Raw genomic sequence first — 21,962 nt, forward strand, 5'->3', positions numbered from 1 at the left:
AGAAAATAAAATCTGTCACTGATTCCACCCTTTCCCCTTCTATTCCATGAAGTGATGGGACTGGATGCCATGATCTTAGTTTTTTGAATGTTGAATTTCAGGCCAGCTTTTTCACTCTCCTTTTTCATCCTCATAAAGAGAATCCTTAGTGCCTCTTCACTTTCAGCTGTAAAGGTGGTATCATCTGTGTATCTGAGGTTGTTGGTATTTCTCCTGGCAATCAGATGTAGCTCCAGGTAGGTAATTGGGTTTGTTTGTTTTTACCAGCCCCCGGCATCTGTTCAGAGGTGGAGGATCAGAAAGCTCACATCAAGCAATACCAAATCCTTGGTGCTCATCCTGTCCTAGAAATCTAAGTTCCCATACTCCAGATTCTGGAGTTTTTCTAATGGCAAGCATTCACATATTAACAGAGATTATTAAACCAGAATGCTTTGAAGGTTGGCTCAACCCAAAGAGGCTCCAAACTCACTATGCTTGACCCGTTAGCATCCTGCATCCATGTGCCAATTCAGTTCAGTAAATAAGAAGGGGATCCAAATTCCTGCTTTATAGACGGGACACCAGGCCTCAGTATTTGCTCTGGTCAGTCACAAGGGACAATTGTGCCAAGGGCAGGACGTGGGTTTGCCCACTTCCATTCAGCTGCTGTCGCTGCCAGACTCATGGGCCTTAGAGAAAATGCTTCTGTGCATTTCTGAACCCAGGGTGTGAAGGGGTCTCTGAGGAGGATTGCTGGAAGTCTTCTGGTTCTGAAAGCGAAAGATTTGAAAGAAGAATGAGATCAAATTCTATAAAATCAAGACACACATAGATACGGTGAAGACTCACAAAATCCCAGAATTGGAGGACAAATGAGCACCACCCTTTAAAGCTCAGAGTAATTGTGGTGCTGGAGAAGGCTCTTGAGAGTCCCTTGGACTGCAGGGAGATCAAACCAGTCAATCCTAAATGAAACCAACCCTGAATATTCATTGGAAGGACTGATGTTGATGCTCCAATCCTTTGGCCACCTGATGCAAAGAACTGACTCATTGAAAAGACCTTGATGCTGGGAAGGACTGAGGGCAGGAGGAGAAGGGGACCACAGAGGACAAGAAGACTGGATGACCTCATTGACGTCATCATGAGTTTGAGCAAACTCCAGGAGATGGTGGGGGAAGGGAAGCCTGGTTCGCCGCAGTCCGTGAGGTCGTAAAGACTTAGCAACTGAAAAATTAACAACAACAATCCTGGGATAAATTTTAAAATTCACTCTACCCTCTTACATGTGAGATCAGATTATCCTGAGAGGCCCTGTGATGTGTAACAAACAGCTTTAAGACGTCTTTAAAATTCCTGGCCTGCAGTTCCACACCTGACCATTTTGAGAGTGACCGATGTCTGGACTGGATCTCAGTCCCTTTGCAGTAGCGGTGGCGTCAGGGGTGCCTCGGGGCTGCGTAATTGTCCCGTGACCTCAGGGGCCTCCAGTCACACTCCCTCCTGGGGCATGAGTCACTGCAGCAACACCTCTACCAAGTGGTCGCCTTGTACTCACCCATTCAAGTCAGTGACTGTCTACTGCGCGCCTAGTGCTGTGCTCCAAATAAAAAACAAGAATTAGAAGCTCTGTTTCTTGCCTCTTCTTAAATACCCCCTCCCCAAAGGATGGGGACTCTGGACCCAGAGGAACCCATGTCATGTTGAACACTTTCTGAAGAGTGCTGCTTGTGTGGTGTTGCTGTCCGCCTTGGGGTGCTATGCAAAGAGTCTCTGCCCTTATCGTGGTGGTAGCCTTAATACTTCTGAGGGCTTTCTGTGGCTTTTGTTTAGCTTCCTTTTCTCCCAAATAAAAGTCTAATTAGTATTTCAAGCCCTTCCTAACTGATGTGACTTGTAGCTACCCTGGTCCCCCCTCTCAGGACACGCTCCAGGGAGGGGTCAGCTGGTACCCTGTCCCGCACACTGGACTCAGGAGCACAGTCGAGCAGGAGATAAAGACAGAGGGGAATAAAGCTTAAAAACAGGAAAGGCCGTCTGTTTCCTTCTGTGACTGTGAAAGTGTTAGAGCTCAGTTGTATCTGACTCTTCGCAACCTCATGGACTGTAGCCCCCCCAGGCTCCTTTCTCCATGGAATTCTCCAGACAGAAATACTGGAGTGGGTTGCCAATTTCCTTCTCCAGTGCATCTTCCCGACCCAGAGATTGAACCCTGGTCTCCTGCATGGCAGGCAGATTCTTTACCATCTGAACCACTAGAGAAGTCCTCTGTGACCTTGAGCACTGTCCTGGTGAAGTTGCTGTGGAATCATTTGCTGAGTTCAGCACTCAACAGAAAGGGCCAAGATGGATATTTATGGGGACAAATCGCATCTTTTCATCCCAGTGAGTTCAAGTCCGTCCTGTGCTGAGGCATCTCGGGGAGGATTTGTGTCCAGGGTGGGTGTCAGGATCGCAGAGGGGGCTCCCCAGTCTAGAGGTGTCTTGACTGATTCTCTCGCTTTTCCACGTGTTAGAACCAAGATAGAAAAGGAAAAGAAGGAACACGCCAAGCTCCACGGGATGATCCGCACGGAGATCAGCGGGGCTGAGATCGCAGAGGAGATGGAGAAGGAGCGGCGCTACTTCCAGCTGCAGATGTGTGAGGTGGGCGGGCAGGGCCCACCAGAGGCCTCGGGGCCAGCGCCGAGGTGCCATGGATGCTGTTGTCCACTTTCTGCCCCTCAGGGAACCTTAGGCTCCTGGAGTGTGGGATTAGATTAATATGACATCAACATTTATTAAAGGTAGGGAAAGACTCATTTGAAAGATGGGAGGAGGAAATGGCAACCCACTCCAGTATCCTTGCCTGGGAAATCCCGTGGACAGAGGAGCCTGGTGGGCTACAGTCCATGGTGTCACAAAAGAGTCGGACATGACTTAGGGACTAAACAACAGAACTTGCAAGAAAGTTCTTTCTGCCTCACACAGATCCTCCTGGAAACACCTCTCCTCCGCTTTACGTCAGCTAGAATACCCCCTTAAAGTGAAGTTGCTCAGTCTGTCCGACTCTTTGTGACCCCAAGGAATGTAGCCTGCCAGGCTCCTCCGTCCATGGAATTTTCCAGGCAAGAGTACTGGAGTAGGTTGCTGTTTCCTTCTCCAGGGGATCTTCCTGACCCGGGGATCGAACCTGGGTCTCCCGCATTGCAGGCAGATGCTTTACCATCTGAGCCACCAGGGAAACCAGAATACCCGCCTAGGTGCTTTTTAGGTGAGACCCTCTCCCCGACAGCCGTGGTCCCCTCTATGAGTGTGAGCGTCTGTTTCCAGAAGCCCCTGCCTGTCCAAGCCCCCCACTCCCACCCTGGGCTCCACCTGCTCGGGGTAGGGATGCTCCCAAGGCCTGAAGTCCTCTGTCCCGCTCCACTTGAAGCTTGAGTCCTCACCTCCGGGAGGGGAAAACGGCAGGACTGACACTCAGAACTTTTTCTTTGCTGGAGGCTCAGGGATGGAAAGTCCCCAAGACCAGCCATGCAAACCTTTGCTTCCAGCCTTTTTTTCATGCCTTGCTTGGGGATCTGTTGGTTGAAACAGCTTGTGAAAACAGTTCCCCCCTTGCCCGAGGGCTTATGCCTCCAGGGGTGACAGTGGAGTATCCGTGATTGGTGGCGTTTGTGTTCCCCCACAGCAGTGCAGACATACGTTTTGAGTGTGCCCTTGCAGGGGTGATGTTTGTGACAGGCACCGAGACTCCATTCCCTGTGAGCTGTCCACAGCAAAGCTCATCAAAAGGCACTTTGTGATTTTAGGATGTTTGTTAATTACAGCAAGCACCTAGCCTTTCCATATGTGTATCTTAGGAGTGTATTTAAATGACTTTCTATTCCCAGAGCACACTAAGTGCTCCACGGAGGAGAATCAGTCCCTGGGATGAGAGACGGTTGTCTGATATTAATACAGCCACACTGACTCTCTTTTGGTTTCTGTTTGCATGGGATTTCTTTTTCCTGCCTTTTACTTTCAACTTACACATATCTTTGGCTCTGAAGTGTGTTTCCTGTGGGCAACCTATATTTGGGTCATGTTTTTTTTATCCAGTCTGACAATCTCTGCCTTTTGATGGGATTCTTTAATCATTCACACTTGATGTTACTGTGTATGTGGTTACGATAGTAACATCAAAAAAGTCTGTTCTTTTAATTTTTTTTTTTTTCATGTCTTAGGTCTTTTTTGTTCCTCTGTCTCTCCTTTGGTGCTTTGTTTTTCATTACGTGGATATTTAGAAAGGTGTAACTAGGCTCAAAGTGTGCCTGTGGACCCAATGGGAGAGTGGATGTTTTTATCCACATGCTGTTTTATTACAGCAGGCATCACTTAGACTAACACTGGCCTAGCCCGTTTCGCACAGTGTTGGCGAAATCAGCCCGGACAACAGGAGACAGGGACGAGGAAGCAAAACTGCTGCATGTCATGCAGACACAGGGCGTTGCTTTTATTGAAGTGGGATAAAATGAAGTAGCAGTGTTTCACGGAGAGTGGATTTTGAGGGGCGTGTGTGTGAGTTCAGGTTGTGCTCTCTCTGGCTAGTGAGGAGGAAAACTGTTGACCTGCACTCTGCAGGACTGCTTATTCAAGTACATTTAGGGACGAGAGACTCAGCCGGGTGTTACTGGCATTTCCCTGTGGCGAGGATGTGCTTTCTGCAGCGTGCACCTGGTGTGCACCCGGCACTGGGGCTTGTCCTTGTCTGGGCGAATGGGCTGTGAGGGCTGTCAGATGGGTTATTTTATTGGAAAGGCGCTATCTGCCCAACACCGCTAAGTCATACACATGAGTCTTTAGGGCGGGTCCCCAGGCTGTGCTGAGCATCACAGGGTCCCCGCTCTGCAGAGCTGGCTGGGGCAGGGCCTGGCGCTGTGTACAGGCACAAAAGTGGAGGTGGGCCAGTGGGTCGTGAGGTTGGAGTTTGCAGAGGAGGACGCATCTGATGAAACTGCAGACGCTGACCAGCCAGACCTGGGCTGGAAAGAGAGTGTGTCTGAAAAGCAGTCCCCGAGAACCCGGCCCCTCAGAGTGAAGACTGCTGGAGTTACAGTGGCTTTAAAATTGTTCAACCGCTTCCTCAAACTGAAGCCCTCGAGCTTTGTAAATGCTCAACATTGTTCAGGTGTTTACCATTTTAGTTGCCTCGGATCTAATGTAGAGAAGTGACTTTCAGGTGTTTATTCTAAATCTGTGGGATTTTTTCTTCGAAATGAATTTTATAAAGACATTCAGTATGCCAGATCGGTAATACAGATGAATAGAGAATGTATGAGAGATCTGCTCTTGCTTTTCTTATGATTATAAATATGTGCACTTTAAAAACATTGGTCAGTATATATGTGTGTGTGTGTATATATGTGCATGCATGCGTGCTTAGTCACTCAGTTGTGTCCAGCTCTTTGCAACCTTATGGACTGTAGCCCACCAGGCTTCTCTGTCCGTGGGGACTCTCTAGGCAAGGATACTGGAATGGATTGCCATGCCCTCCTCCAGGGGATCTTCCTGACCCAGGGATTGAACCTGTGTCTCTTATGTCTCCTGCATTGGCAGGTGGGTTCTTAACCATTAGCACCACCTGGGAAGCCCATGTATATATGTGTATATGCATAAAAGAAATTAAAAGTCACTACAGATTTTACTTATTAAGGTAACCACCTTGACGTTTAGCTGCACATCTTCCAGATGTCCCTGGTACGCATACGTTAAAGACAGTTTGTATAACCAGGATCATTCTCTACTGCTGCTTTGTATTCTGATTATTTTCACTCACTAGTGTGCCACAGACATCTTTGCACATCAGGAAGTCTCTGCTTTACTGGCTTAATTACTAATAACCCTTCTTTCTATGGATGCGTCACACTTTAGTTCCCCATTCATTACATTTGGCTTGTTGCCATTTTTCACTTTTATAAGCAAGTCTGCAATGAACCTTCTTTTCCATTCATCTTTGTAAATTTTTATGATTGTCTTCTTAGAATAAATACCCGAAAGTGGAATTTCTAGGTCAAAGGGCACATGGATTTTAACACTGACACATGGCCAAACATCTCATTAACCATCTAACCATTTTGCTCCATTGCCAGACATCTTATTTAATTAACAGTGAATAAGTATCAGAAAGGAGGGAGATGAGGACGTAAAGGCAATGATGGAGTTACTGTTTCAGAGCAGCCAGGCAGGAGGACACTTGAAGGCGAGTTTCCCAGGTTACAGCTGCGCCAGTGGTCAGTGGGGGTCTTTCTAGGGGGCTTTCGGTCTTAGAGGTGACTTATTCTCAGGATTGTAAATATCTCCTATTTCGATAGTGAAGGGGACAGGGAATTTATGGGCTCTTTTGTTCTATGAACTCTTAGCAAAGAGCAAATGTACGTCCTGATACTAATTCTATACATCCCTGGGGTTTCCTGCTGTCTTGTTATTGTTATTGAATTCTCCAAGTTAAAAATGATTTTAATTTATTTTAATTTAAAATTTGTTTTTTTTAAATTCAGACAATCACAATGTTTATTTAAATTGTCGGGGAAGTGTTTCAATATCAGAGATGTGGAGACAAAGCCTTAATTACAGAAGACCAGCAGTTAGTGTTTAGACAATGACCTACCTGAAGAAAGGGCCCTGGAACAGGGTCTATGGACAGCAGAGTCCAGAAGGTAGAACCCTTTCATTCTAACCATCCTCACTGGGGCAACTGGGGCAAAAGTTTCCCCTGGCTGGTTAAGACAGAACGTTTTATTGCAAGGAGTTCTTGGCACTTAAAGCTAAGTATTTGATTACTCAAAGTTCAGGTAATTCTTTGGCACCAAAATAAAAGAAGCATTTAGTTGTGGCATTCAGAAAATATTAAGCATCTATCATGAGCCCTACCCATAATACAGGATGTCAGAGAAGGCACGGAGGTGACCTGCCCTCAGAAGTTCATGTTCAGCTCATATTCTGTTTCTCTGACATTTCCTGTTTTGTTTTGTTTTTTAAACAGTATCTGCTGAAGGTCAATGAAATTAAGATTAAAAAGGGAGTGGATTTACTTCAGAATCTGATCAAGTATTTTCACGCTCAATGCAAGTAAGTTCTTGGTTCTTTTCCTTCATTATCATGGTATTTCCGATGTTTCTCTCTTTACGGCAGCTTCTTAGAGATCTGTAGTATTATGCTGAGGAAAGTATGCATGTATTTAAAAATATACTAGTAAATAAGTAAAAAGAGTGAAACTGTGAGGCATGCTGCAACACAGGCGAACCTTCAAAACACACAAAGTGAAAGAAGCCGGAAACAGAAGACCACGGACTACATGAGTCCACTTACTTGAAAGATCGGGAATGGGCAGACCCGCTGCGACAGGGCTTGAGGGGAGGGGAGAGTGGGGAACGACTCCCAGGGGGCACAGGGTTTCTTTTTGGGGTAATGAAAATATTCTGGAATTAGACAGGGCTGATGATTTCTCATCTTTGTGAATAAATATACTAAAACCCACTGAATTGTATGTTTTAAAAGGTTGAATTTTACAGTTTGAGAATTATATCTCAAAAACTAAAAAATAATATAAAAATCTACATTACTTTATCAAATATACTTTTTTTTTTGGTAAAGTGCCAAACTAGTTTGATTCTTGGATGTTCTTTTTGTTAAAAGAGAAGTGAGATGGTTTTAATACAGAGTCTTAAATTAGGAGAATACTTTCATGTATTCCTGGTCTATAAAACAGATGATGTGCTAAGCAAAGGTGGCTGTCTGGGGAGAGAGGGAGAAACGTTCAGGTTCAGGGGACTGCACACGTGCTCATCTTCGCTGTGTCTGTCAGCCCTCCACACCTGGGGCCTCATCTCTTGGCCTCATTGTCTTTCGTGAGCCTGCATCTCACCGTTGACGTGAACAGGCTGTGGGCTCATTCACTGCTGCTGTTGAGTGTGTGCTGTGTTTTGGGAGCCCCCTGAGATACTGGAGACATGGTGGTGTACGTCCTGGGCACAGTACCTGCTGGAGCAAGACGCAGGCAAACCCATGTATAATTGGATGCTTCTCAAACTACCTGAAGTACCAGAGTCTGAGAGAAAGTATAACAGAAGGACCTAATTTAGATTGAGATGGAGGGCAGAGATTTCTTTTCTGTTTCATCCTTGATTTGTTTTCCAGCTGGCAGAGCACAGCACCTGGCCCACAGGAGGTGTTCAGATTCTTGAGTTACCTGCAGGTCTCTCTCAGGGACGTGGATTCTGGGGTCTGAAGGACTCGGACGGGCCAGCAGGTGGGGAGCAGGGGAAGAACCTTCTAGGCAGAGTCAGGGTCTCGAGGCAGGAGGGAGGCCAGCCTGCCTGAAGCCTCGTGAGCAAAGAGAAGCTGCATGGGAAAGCTGGAGGCGGGCACAGTCTGGAGTCTTGTTCACGGCATTAGATTCTGTCCCACACGTATGGGGAGGCGCACAAAGTTTCAAGCAGAGGATTCGTTCAGCAAGTGTTGGTTGAGTTCCTGCTGCATGCAGGAGGACACAGAGTGATACAGAAGGTCCAGGTGATACAGCAAGAAGGAAACCGAGCTCCTGTGGCCTTACTGGTGGGACGGGGCACAGCAGCGAGCCAGCCAGCAGGGCTGTGACAGTCTCTGGAAGCGGCTGTGACCTTGAGGAGGCCACTGCAGGACGAGCGGAGAGTGGAGTTGATTGGGAACGTCAGGGAGGCATCTCCCGATCCGTTTCTGCTTTCATGGGGTTGCTCTGGGTGCCGAGAAGGACCAGATGGGATGGGGTGGGTGTGCGACCACTCAGGTGCAGGGGTCGTGTCCAAGGGTGGCTGGAGCCCAGGCTGCCTGGGCCTGGGGATATGTGAGTGACGTGGAAATCTCTCGAGGGTGTTGTTCCTACATGTATCCACATGCCTTTCCCTTAAACGGGCTGTGCCCCGCACTGATATCCTTTACCCTGCTGTCCCTTTTGCCTGGAACGCAGTTCTGTTTCTTCTGTGCCTTCCCCCAGCCTCTGGTCCTGTGAGGCCCGGCTCAGGTGTAGCTGCCGCTGTGAGGACGTCCGCTCAGCCCACCTGCACATGGCTCTTCATTCTTGTCACCATGGTGCTGCCTGCCCATCCCCACAATGGCGCCTTTCAGGTGTCGTGTCTCTTGCTCAGCTGTATCCTCTGCAGAGATGTCCTCTGTGACATTTATTTTTTCACCTTTGGCCACGTCGCATTTCCCTGACCTGGTTTGCAGTGGTAAATTGCACTGAAGTGGGTGGAAATGGGCTTCGGAATTGTGTCGTCTGGTTTATCCTAGGTTAAAAGAAGAGCTCCTGGCGTGGAGCTCAGGAAATAGGAAGACCCTCAGTTTGTAGAATTTTTGAGATGACTTCTTTTATAGAAGCTCAAAATGCTATGTGATGACCATACAAGTTACTTCTTCAGTCTTCTCTTTGTAACCTTATGTGAGGCCATTTAGGAAGTGGGTCGCTTCCTTGCTGATATTTTATTTTTTAAGAAGTTATTCTGGGGTTTCCTTTCTTTTTTTTCCTTTATTTTGCCCAAACTAATCAGTTGGTTAGCAACAGACCGCTTGTGGAAAAGTGAACGAGTTGGCCTTTTATGGGCATGAGCTCAGTAACTTTTAAAAATGATGAATCTTCCATTACTTCCTTTTTGGATGGAGCTTGTGTGTGTGTGTGTGTGTGTGTGTGTGTGTGTATACACGTGTATATACTGCATGCTGTTTGAAGGGCATAAAACATGGAGCTTGAGTGATTCAGCCATTGGATGAAGGAGCCTGTGGCCACACACGTGTTTATCCGCTGGGCAGTTCCCATGTGTCCCCATTTCACACTCTCTGTCTCCACGTCTCACGGGAGCACAGCCCAGCCTGGCGAGCACAGTGATCCTGGGGCGGAGGCAGCCTGCTGAGCAGGGGCTGCTGGTCTCTGCAGGTGCCCAGAGGCCTCGTGGTGGAGCCTAGATTCCCTGGAAGCATACTTGTGTGTTCTTCCTGAGAACTGCTTAGACAGACTTTACTCTTCTTCCTGTTTGCTTTTTCCAGAAGCCTTCTTGAAGAGTATCTTCTTCATCTTGAGTTGCTCAGACATGTCTGACTCTTTGCGACCCCATGGACTGTAGCCTACCAGGCTCCTCTGTCCATGGGATTCTCTGGGCAAGAATACTGGAGTGGGTCGCCATTTCCTCCTCCAGGGAATCTTCCCAACCCAGGGATCAGACCCTGTTCTCCTGCATTTGCAGGCAGATGCTTTACCACTGAGCCACCTGGGAAGCTGATCGTCTTATAAACTTATGATCTATGCCTTTTATATCATGTAAGGAAAGAAGTGGCATCTCCAGGTCCTAGAATAGCCTGGACAGTGTCTTACTAGCCTTTGCTGCTGAAGACGGAGGCTCCTGTTCTCTAGTGGAATCTAAAACTAGGCAGTCTTTAAAACCAAAATGGTGACGTTCTAGACAGTGGTGATGAGCGCTGCGGTGACTCGTTCTTTGTACCTGCTGGGAACCTCTGTGACCAGTGGCGGCTGATGTCCTTGGTGTTGCAGATGGAATAAGACCCACTCCGGTGCCCCCTCCAGGAGAGAGAGGGCCAGAGGCCACCAACCATGAGGGGGTGCTGGTGGGAAGGCTTAGGAGGGGGAGCCCGCCCTGCTTGTTGGGCACATGAAGATTGAATTTCAGTGGGGGTATTATAAAGCCTGGCGAATTTGATCAGGTAGGCTAGAAAACACTAGATAAAAAGCAAAATTTGATATTTGGTAGTATGGATGGTACTGTTGAAGCCTGGGAAAGCGCTGACAGGCTCAACGTAAGAAAACTGCCTGGGAGTTTGTACTTAGGCTTGAAGTGACAGCAGTTGGTAAAGAGGCCCCTTGTTTTGAAGCGCTTCCCCTAAGGGCAGAGAAGATAGACACGACACACATGCCTCAATACAGATCAGTACACAAAAGATAGGAGTTTTGAAAATCAGGGGGAAGAGCTTTCTAGGTAGATGGTCAAGATTGGCGAGGCTTTCCACAGCGATGAAATCAAGTCTGGATCATTATTCCAAGCGCAGGGCCCAGTGTTGCAATGCAGTGTCTGTGATGAGAAGCACCTCTCTGGGCACCTGACTCCAGCGCAGGGTGCACGTGGGGACCGTTGCCAGGCTTGGAGTTTCCAGGGCCCAGCACCTGCTGCCCTACGCCAGGAGCAGGACCCTTTCTGGGCCAGTCCCCGGTGATGTTTCTCCCCCTCCCTAAACTTGCGTGCGTTCAACTTCCCTTCCCTCTCTGCCTCCTTCTCTCCCTCCCCACCCCCGCCCCCCTCAACCATCACCTCTTGCCTTCACTATTTTACAAGAATTTGAATTGATTAGTGAAATAGTTGTACAAGAGAAAAATGTAACTCAGGCAAAACAGCAGAACCAAATGAGTTCATGACAAGAGGGAAATGTCTGCCCTCTCATTCCTGTGTTTGTGCTTCCCGGTTTCCTTTTCAATTTAAAATTGCTGCTCTGGGTCGGGCATTGTGCTCAGAGTGGAAACACAGGGATGTGCAAGACATGGCATTTCTGCCCTGGCAGTGGAAACAGACACGAGGAAAAGTCATTATAACCCGCACACAATTGCTCTACCAGAAGCGTGTTCTATATTTAGGGGAAGAAAAAAAAAACGAGTTAGGCAAAATACAGGAATGAGAATATAAAGTGAAATTACGCAAATATCTAAAGATTAAAGTAAGAAATGCTGATCGCCCAGCCTCTTTCCTAATAACCAGCTCATAATGGTTCGTGACCCGCATGCTATGTGTACATTTCCCCCTTCCTTCCTTCCTCCGCCCTCCTTGGAGTTGTTGTATTAAGTGTCATGCAGTATTGTTTTTACAACCCCTCCTATTAATTGCAAACTTGATATGGGAAATTCCCACAGGACTGTCGCTGAGTTTAAAAGAAAGAAACGTGTGAGTCCCAGGTCACTTTTTGAAGATAGTCTCCTTGGTACCCAGTAAACCGGCAGAAGTTAGAGACGCCTTCCTTCCTTCATTAATTTCTCCTTTCAACAAATATCATGTGCTTGAGATGTGTCAGGTTTTGCGGGTACCGTGTTCTCACTCTCCCAGAACTTCGGATCTGATGGGGGAACTATATTTTAAACTGTTACCCCAGTGAACACATAACGGCAGTTGTGGCAAGTGTTTCGAAGCCAGAGACAGGATCCCCAAGAGAATTTGGTAAGGAGACCTCTTTGAAGGGAGGGGAGTGTGGCACACCTTGCTGATGAGATTGTATTTAGCTGAAAACTTGGAGAGTGAGTGGGAACCAGCGGGTGAACCAGAAGGCAGACTGCAGGGCCTCCTCAGAGGAAAGAACAGTCTTTGCAAAGGGCCTGAGGCAGAGATGACTGGGTGGCCATGGAGGAGTAGGGAGAAGTGAATAAAGGGGCAAGGAGGGTGGACTGAAGCTTGAAGGTGGGCACTTTAGGCCTTGTTACAGGTTTTGAACCCTCGCCTAAGCTCCCAGAAGCCTCTGCTTCCCCTCAAATGGACTCAGAGGCCGAGCTGCAGAAAAAACTCGTCCAGCCTCCATTCTCATTCCTGAATCGCTTGTTATAAGTGACTTTTGAGCCCTGGGTTCTGAGCGTTAAAAATGTTCCTTTTGATATTCGATCTCAAGTTCTCTGACCATGTCTCCCTGCTCTGCACACAGGGCCATCCATGTGCATTAAGCCAGCTTGCTTTTTTCTTCGTCTTTTGTGTTTTCCACTTAGCTGTGGCCTGTTAAGGAGCCTAATTTACTGTCTTCTTAGGTTCACCCTGTGCTTTTCTGGCCTCAGACTCTTCTACTTCTGAACCCAAGCCTCTGCTGTGATTTGTCGGGAGAGTCCTGTTTTCCCACTCTAAACTGAGAACTTAGGGTTCACTTCATATAAAACAGTAGCATCCCAACCTTTTCTGCTCTGTTCGTCGCTGGATAAGTAGCTCTTAGCACCTAGTCACATAGACTCTCGTCATTCAGATGGGTGTTTCTCTCGCTTGGGCTCTGTGGTTCCCCTACCCTGGTGTCCATCTGCCTGTGTGGCATCAGCAAATGACTAGTGACCATCTGAATCTTCCAGGAAAAACCACAGACACTAGGCTTATTGCGGTTCCTTCTCAATCCATCGCTCATAGTCTTAAACATCACTTTGTTCGTGGTTTGCCTGATATTTTAAGGTTTGATTCCTAGTCTTTTACCCCCAGGAATTACATCATGATCTCAGCCATTTCCTTTGAAGAAGTCTTTTTTCTCCATCTAACGAAATTGTTTTCTCTTTTATGAAACACAGCCTATGTTCTTTTTTCCTCCCTAGTTTTTTCCAGGATGGACTGAAAGCAGTTGAAAGCCTCAAACCTTCCATTGAAACACTTTCCACAGACCTTCACACAGTAAGTAACTTCCCTCCCACGTTGAGTGTCCAAAGTATGCACTACACACTTGGATTTAAATGTTGCTCCCGTGTGATCTCGTGTTTGTATGCCTCACTGCCCAGAATGTGACCGCCCTGGAGCGGGGAATGGGGTTCCCGCTGTATCCTGCGTCTTGGTTTAGGGGGGAAGGTTGCAGTTGTTGAGAAATGACCATGAGCTCCACCATCTCGCTGCACTTCGGCCATACTTTCTCTGCTTTGTTTTGTTTTTTAAAGATCAAACAGGCCCAGGATGAAGAGAGAAGGCAGTTGATACAGCTCCGAGATATTCTGAAATCGGCATTACAGGTTGAACAGAAAGAGGTGAGGGGATTTAAGTGTGAAAGATCGCTGTTTTATCCTTTCATTCCTTAGTCTTGGGGTCTCTAGGACTGAAGAGGTGAGATCCAGGTCTCTGGGTGCTCCTTCACTCCAGGGTTGTATTGGACGGCATGAAAATATGTAGTTTGTTCTTTGAGTTGGTTTTATAAAGCCATCTTTTAAAATACGCTTATTTCATGGAGGAACCATTACCACAAGCCTTGCCTTAATGGCAGCATTTCAACAATTGCTGCTCCGTCTGTCTTACCGTCTCTTCACGTAGACACTCGTCATTCATATCAATTACTGTTGATTCGTTCCCCCGGGCTCTGTGGTTCCTCTGCCCTGATGTCCCTAGGCCCTGCAGGCCATGTGGCCTCAGCAGGTGACTGGTGACCATCTGAATCTTCCAGCCCAGAGATGATGTTCCATAAAATGGGAGGAGCTCGATTTTCTGCTCTCTGATGGGCAGAAACCTTAGTTTCTTACATCATCTCTTTTGTGTAACTATTCCTTCTCTGCATACTAACACATTTGCAGTGATCATTTGTATGTGGGGAGCTCGGTAGAAAAACCAGTAAAAGGTGCATTTTAAGGTGATTTCACATGTTTGCTACAGTGCAGATATTATAATGTGAAATTTAATGCAAACATCTTTGTCAGTGAAATTAAGTGAATTTCAATTGTCAATGAAATCAATCATCTATTAAATGATTTAGCTGGGTGTAAAGTTCACTGCTGCCATTTTGGCATGCTCTATTTTGTTTGAAGTTCTTGTACTATAACCGAATATTGTTGTTTTTCTCCCAAATGCATTTACCTTTTGTGACCGAAGTCTAGGAGAGTAAGTAGTTCAGTATTTTTAGTAAATCGTAGAACTTTGCATGCTTTCTTCATGAACTTCAAAAAATAGATATTTTTTCCGTGAAATGTCTAGTAGCAATTTTTATTTTTGTGCTTCCTCTTCCAAGAGCTGTGGGTTTTATTAAAGACCAAAGAATTTGAATGCATAACTGTTAGTGAAATGGAAGTTTTCCAAATTTCCAGTTTAACATTTGGGGGTCACTCCTTTGTGAAGGTGAAACCTCCGGCCCCCTCCCCTTCCATTGCATCACTGAGTTCTTCCTGTCTTCTGAATCACCTCAGTGCCTGCCTCTGGAGCAGGAGCTGCCTGTTTCCCCCAGCCCCAGGGATCTGTATTGCACATTCTGTTTGAGTGACTTTTTAAAAAAATGACAGCATATATGTTTGGGGCCTTGTTGGCCGTGTCCTCAAGTGTACAGATGCTTTTTTCTCCAGCTGGACCTTGAGCGGGCAGAGGAGGCCTTCCAGCCTTCTGTGCCTGGCCGGCCATCAGGTCATCTCACCATATTGCTCCTTCCGTAGGCTCTTGGTAAACACAGGTCAGCTGAGTGAGAGGTTGGCAGATTGAGGTCAGATGCAGTGCTGGAAATTTCTCACAGCCTGGTGACTTCCTCCCGGGCTAGAGAAATCTAGGTCCTGATATTCCCAAACATGGAATATAAACAGCAAAAGGGAAAAAAAAAAGCTTGGAGTATGGAGTATCAGACAGTGGCCTGATTGTAACCAGAGGAGGGGAGATGGCACTGATGTAGGAGCCACCGGCCCCGGGAGAACTCAAGGAGGATCCCTGAAGAAGGGTCAGACCTGTGCAGCAAAACCCAGGTTTAAAATGCCGGAGAGCAGGTGCTGGGGTTCAGTAGCCTTCGGGGCACAGAGAGGCGGGGGCTGTGTTTGCTTTGGCTGCCTGGGAAGAGGAGGTTTTTTATAGCTCTGCAGAAAAGTGTAACAAACTTACCAGCGCAGACCAGAGGTCTTTAATGGCTTGTTGTTTTTCTGTTGACCCGCCTGTCTGCCCCAGATGCACACAGGGGCCGAGTGAGCCTTCTTGGCTGGCTCCTCTGGCTTTACACCAGAGATGGAGCCCCCCATCCACTGCCTGTGAATGTGCTGTCTTTTCCGTGTCTCACGCTCTGTGTTGCTTTTTGGTGATGATATTTCATCAGCTGGACATTCTGTGAATACACTGCAAGTAGTAAAAATTTAAAAATGTGTGTAAGTTAAATCTGATCTATTTTAAAATGACTTTTGTAATTGAAGTCCCTGCAGTTAAAAGAACTGAATATTTGGGCGTTACTGTTGTTTAGTTTTCATTGCTTCTTTTTGGATTCTCTTCTGTGACACAGAAAAATGAAGGTGTTGATGGATTTGATTCAGTGTTATAAAAATTCCAAATCTCCATGATTATAGTTCATAAAAATTAGGTAGCGTGCCCCAAAGAAACTGCACTGTTGGTTGGTAGGACCTACCCGCTGTGTCCTCTGTGGCGTTTCCTGCCTGCTTCGCTCCTCAGGTTTTTCCAGGCTCTTGCTAAGTGTGACTAGCATCAGGCCTTAAAACGGCATGGCGGGGCAGGTAGTGTTAGCCGACGTTCACAGCTTGAGTCTGAGAAATGCACTTGCTGGAGTGAACTCAGGTTTGAGCCCTGGTCTCTTCCACTGCAGAGCTCTTCTCTTTCCAGCTGTATTATGTGACTTTGATAATATCTCTGTCAGATAGTATCTTTTAAGAAGCTACTCAGAGGGAATTCTCTGGCGGTCCAGTGATTAGGACTTGATGCTTTCACTGCCAGGGCTTGGGTTCAGTCCCTCGTTGGGGAACTAAAATTCCACAAGCTGCTGCTGCTGCTGCTGCTAAGTCACTTCAGTCGTGTCCGACTCTGTGCGACTCCATAGACGGCAGCCCACCAGGCTCCCCCGTCCCTGGGATTCTCCAGGCAAGAACACTGGAGTGGGTTGCCATTTCTTTCTCCAATACATGAAAGTGAAAAGTGAAAATGAAGTCACTCAGTTGTGTCCAACTCTTAGCGACCCCATGGACTGCAGCCTACCAGGCTCCTTCGCCCATGGGATTTTCCAAGCAAGAGTACTGGAGTGGGTTGCCATTGTCTTCTCCGACAAGCTGCGTGGCAGTGGCCAAAAACAAGTGCTACCCAGCAGTAACGGGGAACAGGTGGTAAGAGATGTTCACAGATCACAGCTTAGTGCTAACTTAGCAGAGCCCCGCCCCAGTGTGTCCATGCACATGTATCCAGGGATATACCTGGAGAAGATGGGGGCAGTTGGGCATCACACCCCTCCCTTGGCAGAGAGACTTGAAGCCTCCAATCCACTCATCATGAGTTGTCTGAACATAGACTTTCTGAGAGGCGGATGGATAAAACGTAAAAGTGTTTGTGATGTTCTAGATTCCTAGGGAGCTCAGGGATATTTCTGGGGTGTGTGTGTGTAAAATATGCAGCTTCCTCTCTCCCCCTGATACTTCTGGGGTGTGTGTGTGTAAAATAATATGCAGCATCGTCCTTCTCCCAAGGCATTCCCAGGTGGTACAGTGGTAAAGAATCTGCCTGCCAGTGCAGGAGACTCATGATGTATGGGATCGATTCCTGGGTCAGGAAGATCCCCTGGAGTAGGAAGTGGCAACCCAGTCCAGTGTTCTTGCCTGAAAAGTCCCACGGACAGAGGAGCCTGACGGGCCACAGTCCATGGGTTGCAAAGAGTCAGACATGACTGAGCTACTATGCACGTGTCATGTCCCCACCCCATTCCTAAAGGTTTCAGACATGGAGTCTACTGTTCATCTGGGTGGTTTCTGTCTCTGCAGGCTCCAGTGGCTAACCCTTCATAAGGCCACACAAAACTGAAGATCTTGGTTGGTGCCTGGGATCTGGGAATTTGTCTGGGTGTCACAGGACAGAGGGTATATTGGTACTGATAGAATTTTATGAGTGCTTTCGGAAGGTCTATAAAATGCCTACATAACCTGTGTGCTTCAGACATACTAATCGTCTCCACGGGGAGGTTCACTCAGTCGGTCTTAGGTCATCCTTGGCCCTCCTGGGGAAGCATGAGTACATTGGAGAATTTCAAGAGTCTGGGCAGTGTGGACGCCCTGGCCAGTTGTCTGTGTTGTTAGGTGATGGATCTCCTTAGAATGAAAGGCTCTTGTCCCTTGATGTCCATTCCGTTCAGCTGAAATCTTGGTTATATGAAAGGGCCAGTTTTACTTCCTTCCCTTGATCACATGTCATATAAATAGGTAAAGAAAGGCTTTTTTTTTTGTTGGGTCACAATAGAAGTCACCTGGAAGGTGCTGAAATAGTTCTAAAGCAGGTTCAGTTTTATGTTAGATGGATTATATTCCTCTTACAAATTTTAAATTTTATAGTTTCAGATTTGCTTGCACTTTGAAATTGATTCAAGAAACACCTTGTCTGAAGAATAAAACAGTAATTTCTTCCCCAACCTCTGGCATCGCGTCTGATTCTGTCGAAAAGAACGTCCTTTTTATCCTGTTCATAAGACCTGTGAAGCGTTCCGATTAATAATATGCATGGCATGAACACTTTTAGCACTGTGTCACATGTTTCACCACTTTGTTCAGGGTTTTTCTTTTTCTTCCCCTCCCCAGATCAATAGAGGTACTTCTTGGTTGTACGGTGTAGCCTTTCGGCAGGTCTGTTTTTAGTCTTTCGCGGAGATCCAGATAAGTGAACATTGTTTCTCCATTTCCCTCCACTGCATTCATGCCCAGTGATGTTTAAAGCTGGTTTGCCCTCAGTGTCTAGTGCCTTCTGAGAGAATGTGGGAACTGGGACCGTTCTCATCTCATGAAGGAGTTGCTTGCCTTAGTTGTTTAGGGGCATGAATCCCCGTGGAAAAGGAGGGTGTTTCTCCTGTTTGAGGCCTGCTTGTTCAGGCTCTGTTGTCAGTTCAGTTGTGGAATGGTTGTGTATATTATTGATTTCTCAGATGAAGATTTTTAAAAAATATATATATATATTTTTCCTGAATTATCTCACCTATATTTCAGAGTTTAAAAAGTCAGTGTCAGACAGCCCATGTTCATGGATTGGAAAATTTAACTATTCTTAGGATGGCAGTATGCCCCCAAATTGATCTACAGATTCAGTGCCATCCCTATCAAAATAAAATCCCAGCTGCCTATTTGCAGAAATCCACAGGCTGATTGTAAATTCATACGGAAATGCAAAAGGACCCAGAACGGCCAAAGCAGTTCTGAAAAAGAAGAACAAAGTTGGAGGACTGAGCCTTTCTGGTTTCAGAACTTACCACAAAGTTGTAGCCGTCAGGACAGTGTGGAATTGACGTGAAGATGGGCACATAAGTCAGTGAAACCCTCACATTTATGGTCAGTGGGTTTTCAGCAAAGGTGTTACAGACAGTGCAATGAGAAGGGCTTCCCTGGTGGCTCAGATGGTCAAGAATCTGTCTGCCATGCAGGAGACCTGGGTTCAATCCCTAGGTCGGGAAGATCCCCTGGAAGAGGGAATGGCAGCCCACTCCAGTGCTCTTGCCTGGAGAATTCCATGGGCAGAGGAGCCTGGTGGGCTTCAGTTCATGGGGTCACAGAAGAGTCAGACACGACTGAGTGACTTTCACTTTTCAATGAGGAAAGAGTCATCTTTTTAGTAGATGACGCTGGGGCAGGATAGCCAGAGCAAAAGAGTGCATTTGGCCCCTGCCTCATGCCATAATAAAAAATTAGTTCAAGAAGGCTGGAGTTTGCCGGGTGTGGTGGAGTCGGCCAGATTCTCAGCTGATGGGGTGGACGGTCTGCCCCGAGGGATGCCCACAGCCCCGCTGCTGGGGTGCGTGGGGTCAGAAGGAGGGTGTCGTTCGTGTGTGTAACATCCCAGGTGTTCACACAGGTGGTCTTCCTCAAGCCTTCCTAGGTTTACAGTCCTGACTAGAAGTTGTTTCCTGTTTTCCCAGGAGGAAACTGAGGCAGGGAGCTTAGTAACTTGCCCAAAGAAAGAGGCGGAATGTTGCTTTTGTGTGTTTTGCTTGAAAGCCTCACCTTTGTCAGCTCACTGTGTTTCCTTTCTTCTCAGAGGCTGCTTTTGCTGCACCAGGAGCTTCTTGCCATTGTCAGGGACTTAAGGCTTGTAAATAAGTGAAATTTAAGTAACTTCACAAGTCACTGCCAGACAGCCCCTTTTTCTTTCAGCCAGTTTGGGGATGCCGGTGTTTGTCATCTCCCTCTCCAGCCTGTGGGTGGCATTTATGGGTCCCAGGATGTGAATTGTATGTCCCTTTTTGGATGTGTTTAAGAAGGGAAATTCTCTAATTTAAAATTTTTTTTTTTTTTTGGTAAGGGCATAAGTGACTTTGTGTGCTGCCTTTTGAAAATTAGAATCTGGACAGGATTAAAAACAACTCACTTCTTGACCCTTTTCAGGATTTGCAGATGCGCCAGAGCACGGCCTATAGTTTACACCAGCCTCAGGGGAACAAGGAGCACGGCACGGAACGCACTGGCAACCTCTACAAGAAGAGCGACGGGTGCGTAGATGGGGTCGCTGCAGGCTAGGGGTGTGCGCGCGTGTGTGTAGACAGCATCGCTGCAGGCTCGGGGTGTGCGCGTGTGTGTGTAGACGGCGTCACTGCAGGCTCGGGGTGTGCGCATGTGTGTGTAGACAGCATCGCTGCAGGCTCGGGGTTTGTGTAGGGGTGTGTGTGTGTGTGTAGACGGCACTGTTAGAGGCTCAGCGAGTGTGTGCACACATAGAAGGCGTCGTTAGAGGCTTGGGGGGTGTGTGTGTGTGTGTGTGTAGACCGTGTCACTAGAGGCTTGGGATGTGTGTGTGCACATAGATGTCATCACTAGAGGCTCAGGGTGTGTGTGTGTGTGTAGATGGTGTTGCTAGAGGCTCAGGGTGTGTGTGCACACATAGACGGCGTCGCTAGAGGCTCGAGGGGTGTGTGTGTGTGTGTGTGTGTGTGTGTGTGTGTGTTTGTGTGTAGATGGCATTGCTCGAGGCTTGGGGGGTGTGTGTGTGTGTTGTCCTGCGTCTACAATCTTTGAACTCCTTATCTTTCCCCATGTGGCTGTAAGGATCCGAAAAGTGTGGCAGAAAAGGAAGTGTTCAGTGAAAAACGGCTTTCTGACCATATCCCACGGCACGGTAAGTATCCTCTCGTTGCAGTCCCCGTGGTAAAGTGATGAGACGTGCGGGCTGGAAGCCTGGGGAGGGGACCCGGCCCTGGGTGCTGGCCCTGAGGGTGCATTTTAAACACGTTTCCTGCTGAGAAACGCTTGTCTGGGTTCCTCCTCTGTCGGTACACCTGCTCCTTGTTCACGGTTCCCTGATCGGGGGCCCTTGCTGCCTAACAGAGTCAGGAACATCTGAGGAGTTGGGTGGTCTGTGTTTGGAAATTGAACGTCGCACTTGGGACGATTTTTTCTTTTCCATTAGAGGAAAACAGGCGGTCAGGACTCTGGGAATCAGAAACCCAAGAGAGGAGAGATTTCAGTAACATCACTGTAGACAGACACACTGCACCCAGCCTTCATCACGTTCTTTTCTCCAACCCTGTATACAGTTGCCCATGCAGGAAACTGAGCCAACTTAGGCTGAGCCAATTGGAAAACCAACTGGAACAGGATGGTTGGCTAATCTGGCTTGCAGAGACCGGGACTTGTAACCACAGTTACAGACACGGCCCTTGTCCATGGTGGTCTTGAGGCTTGTTATCACCTTACCAGGCGTGGACGTGGGATCCAGTGAAAGCCACGGAGGCTGGTAGATATTTGTTAAATGTCTGGAGGTGGAGTTGGTGGCCGTTTTGCTATGACCGAGGATGCTGGTGGTGGCCTGTGTTCCCACGCTCCTGACCACAGGCCCATGATGGAGAAGAACCAGCTCCCCTGGGAGGGGCAGAGCTGGGCAGGAGCGCACACAGGCTCTCTGGGCGTCCAGACGGAGCTGATAGCTCAGTGTGGTTCTAGGGAAATGGCCCTTGTCCGTGTTGAGGAGTAACGAGACAGGTGTAAACCCCACTCGAAGGATGGCACTGTGGCATGGGATGTGTTCCACCAGGAGAGGTGGCCTCCTTCATGTCCTCTGACTCTGTGTGGGGAGGGAGAGATCATAGAACTAGTGAGTGCCAAGAGTCAGGAGGGGTCTCTGGGGACCTCTGACCTGGGGGTGGAATGGGGCTCCTGCCTGGGCAATTGAAAGTCATTTCTCTTCTCTAAAATCCAGCCTTCATGGGCCTTCTTTACAGTCATCTCATCCCTGTGGGGCCTTGCAGTCTGGGTCCTGATGTGAAGTTCTGTCTATATGGGTGTGTGTGTGTGTGTGTGTGTGTCTGTGTGTGTGTGTGTGTGTTGTGAAGTTGTGTGTGTGTTGTGA

General features: G+C 47.5%; 1 protein-coding gene across 2 annotated transcripts in view; it reads left to right on the forward strand.

The window, feature by feature from the left end:
- ASAP2 (ArfGAP with SH3 domain, ankyrin repeat and PH domain 2) overlaps positions 1 to 21,962 on the forward strand; it is a 160,061-nt gene that overhangs the window by 91,816 nt on the left and 46,283 nt on the right. For both annotated transcript variants that reach the window (XM_055400978.2, XM_055400979.2), the window contains exons 6-11: positions 2,499 to 2,628; positions 6,986 to 7,071; positions 13,307 to 13,382; positions 13,640 to 13,726; positions 20,006 to 20,109; positions 20,663 to 20,732. In XM_055400978.2, coding sequence (XP_055256953.2) covers positions 2,499 to 2,628; positions 6,986 to 7,071; positions 13,307 to 13,382; positions 13,640 to 13,726; positions 20,006 to 20,109; positions 20,663 to 20,732 — 553 coding nt within the window. The remainder of the gene's footprint in view (positions 1 to 2,498; positions 2,629 to 6,985; positions 7,072 to 13,306; positions 13,383 to 13,639; positions 13,727 to 20,005; positions 20,110 to 20,662; positions 20,733 to 21,962) is intronic.

Source organism: Moschus berezovskii, chromosome 11 (assembly GCF_049115385.1).
Source record: "Moschus berezovskii isolate FMDL1 chromosome 11, NW_MosBer_1.0, whole genome shotgun sequence".
In the NCBI taxonomy this organism is placed as follows: Eukaryota; Metazoa; Chordata; class Mammalia; order Artiodactyla; family Moschidae; genus Moschus; species Moschus berezovskii.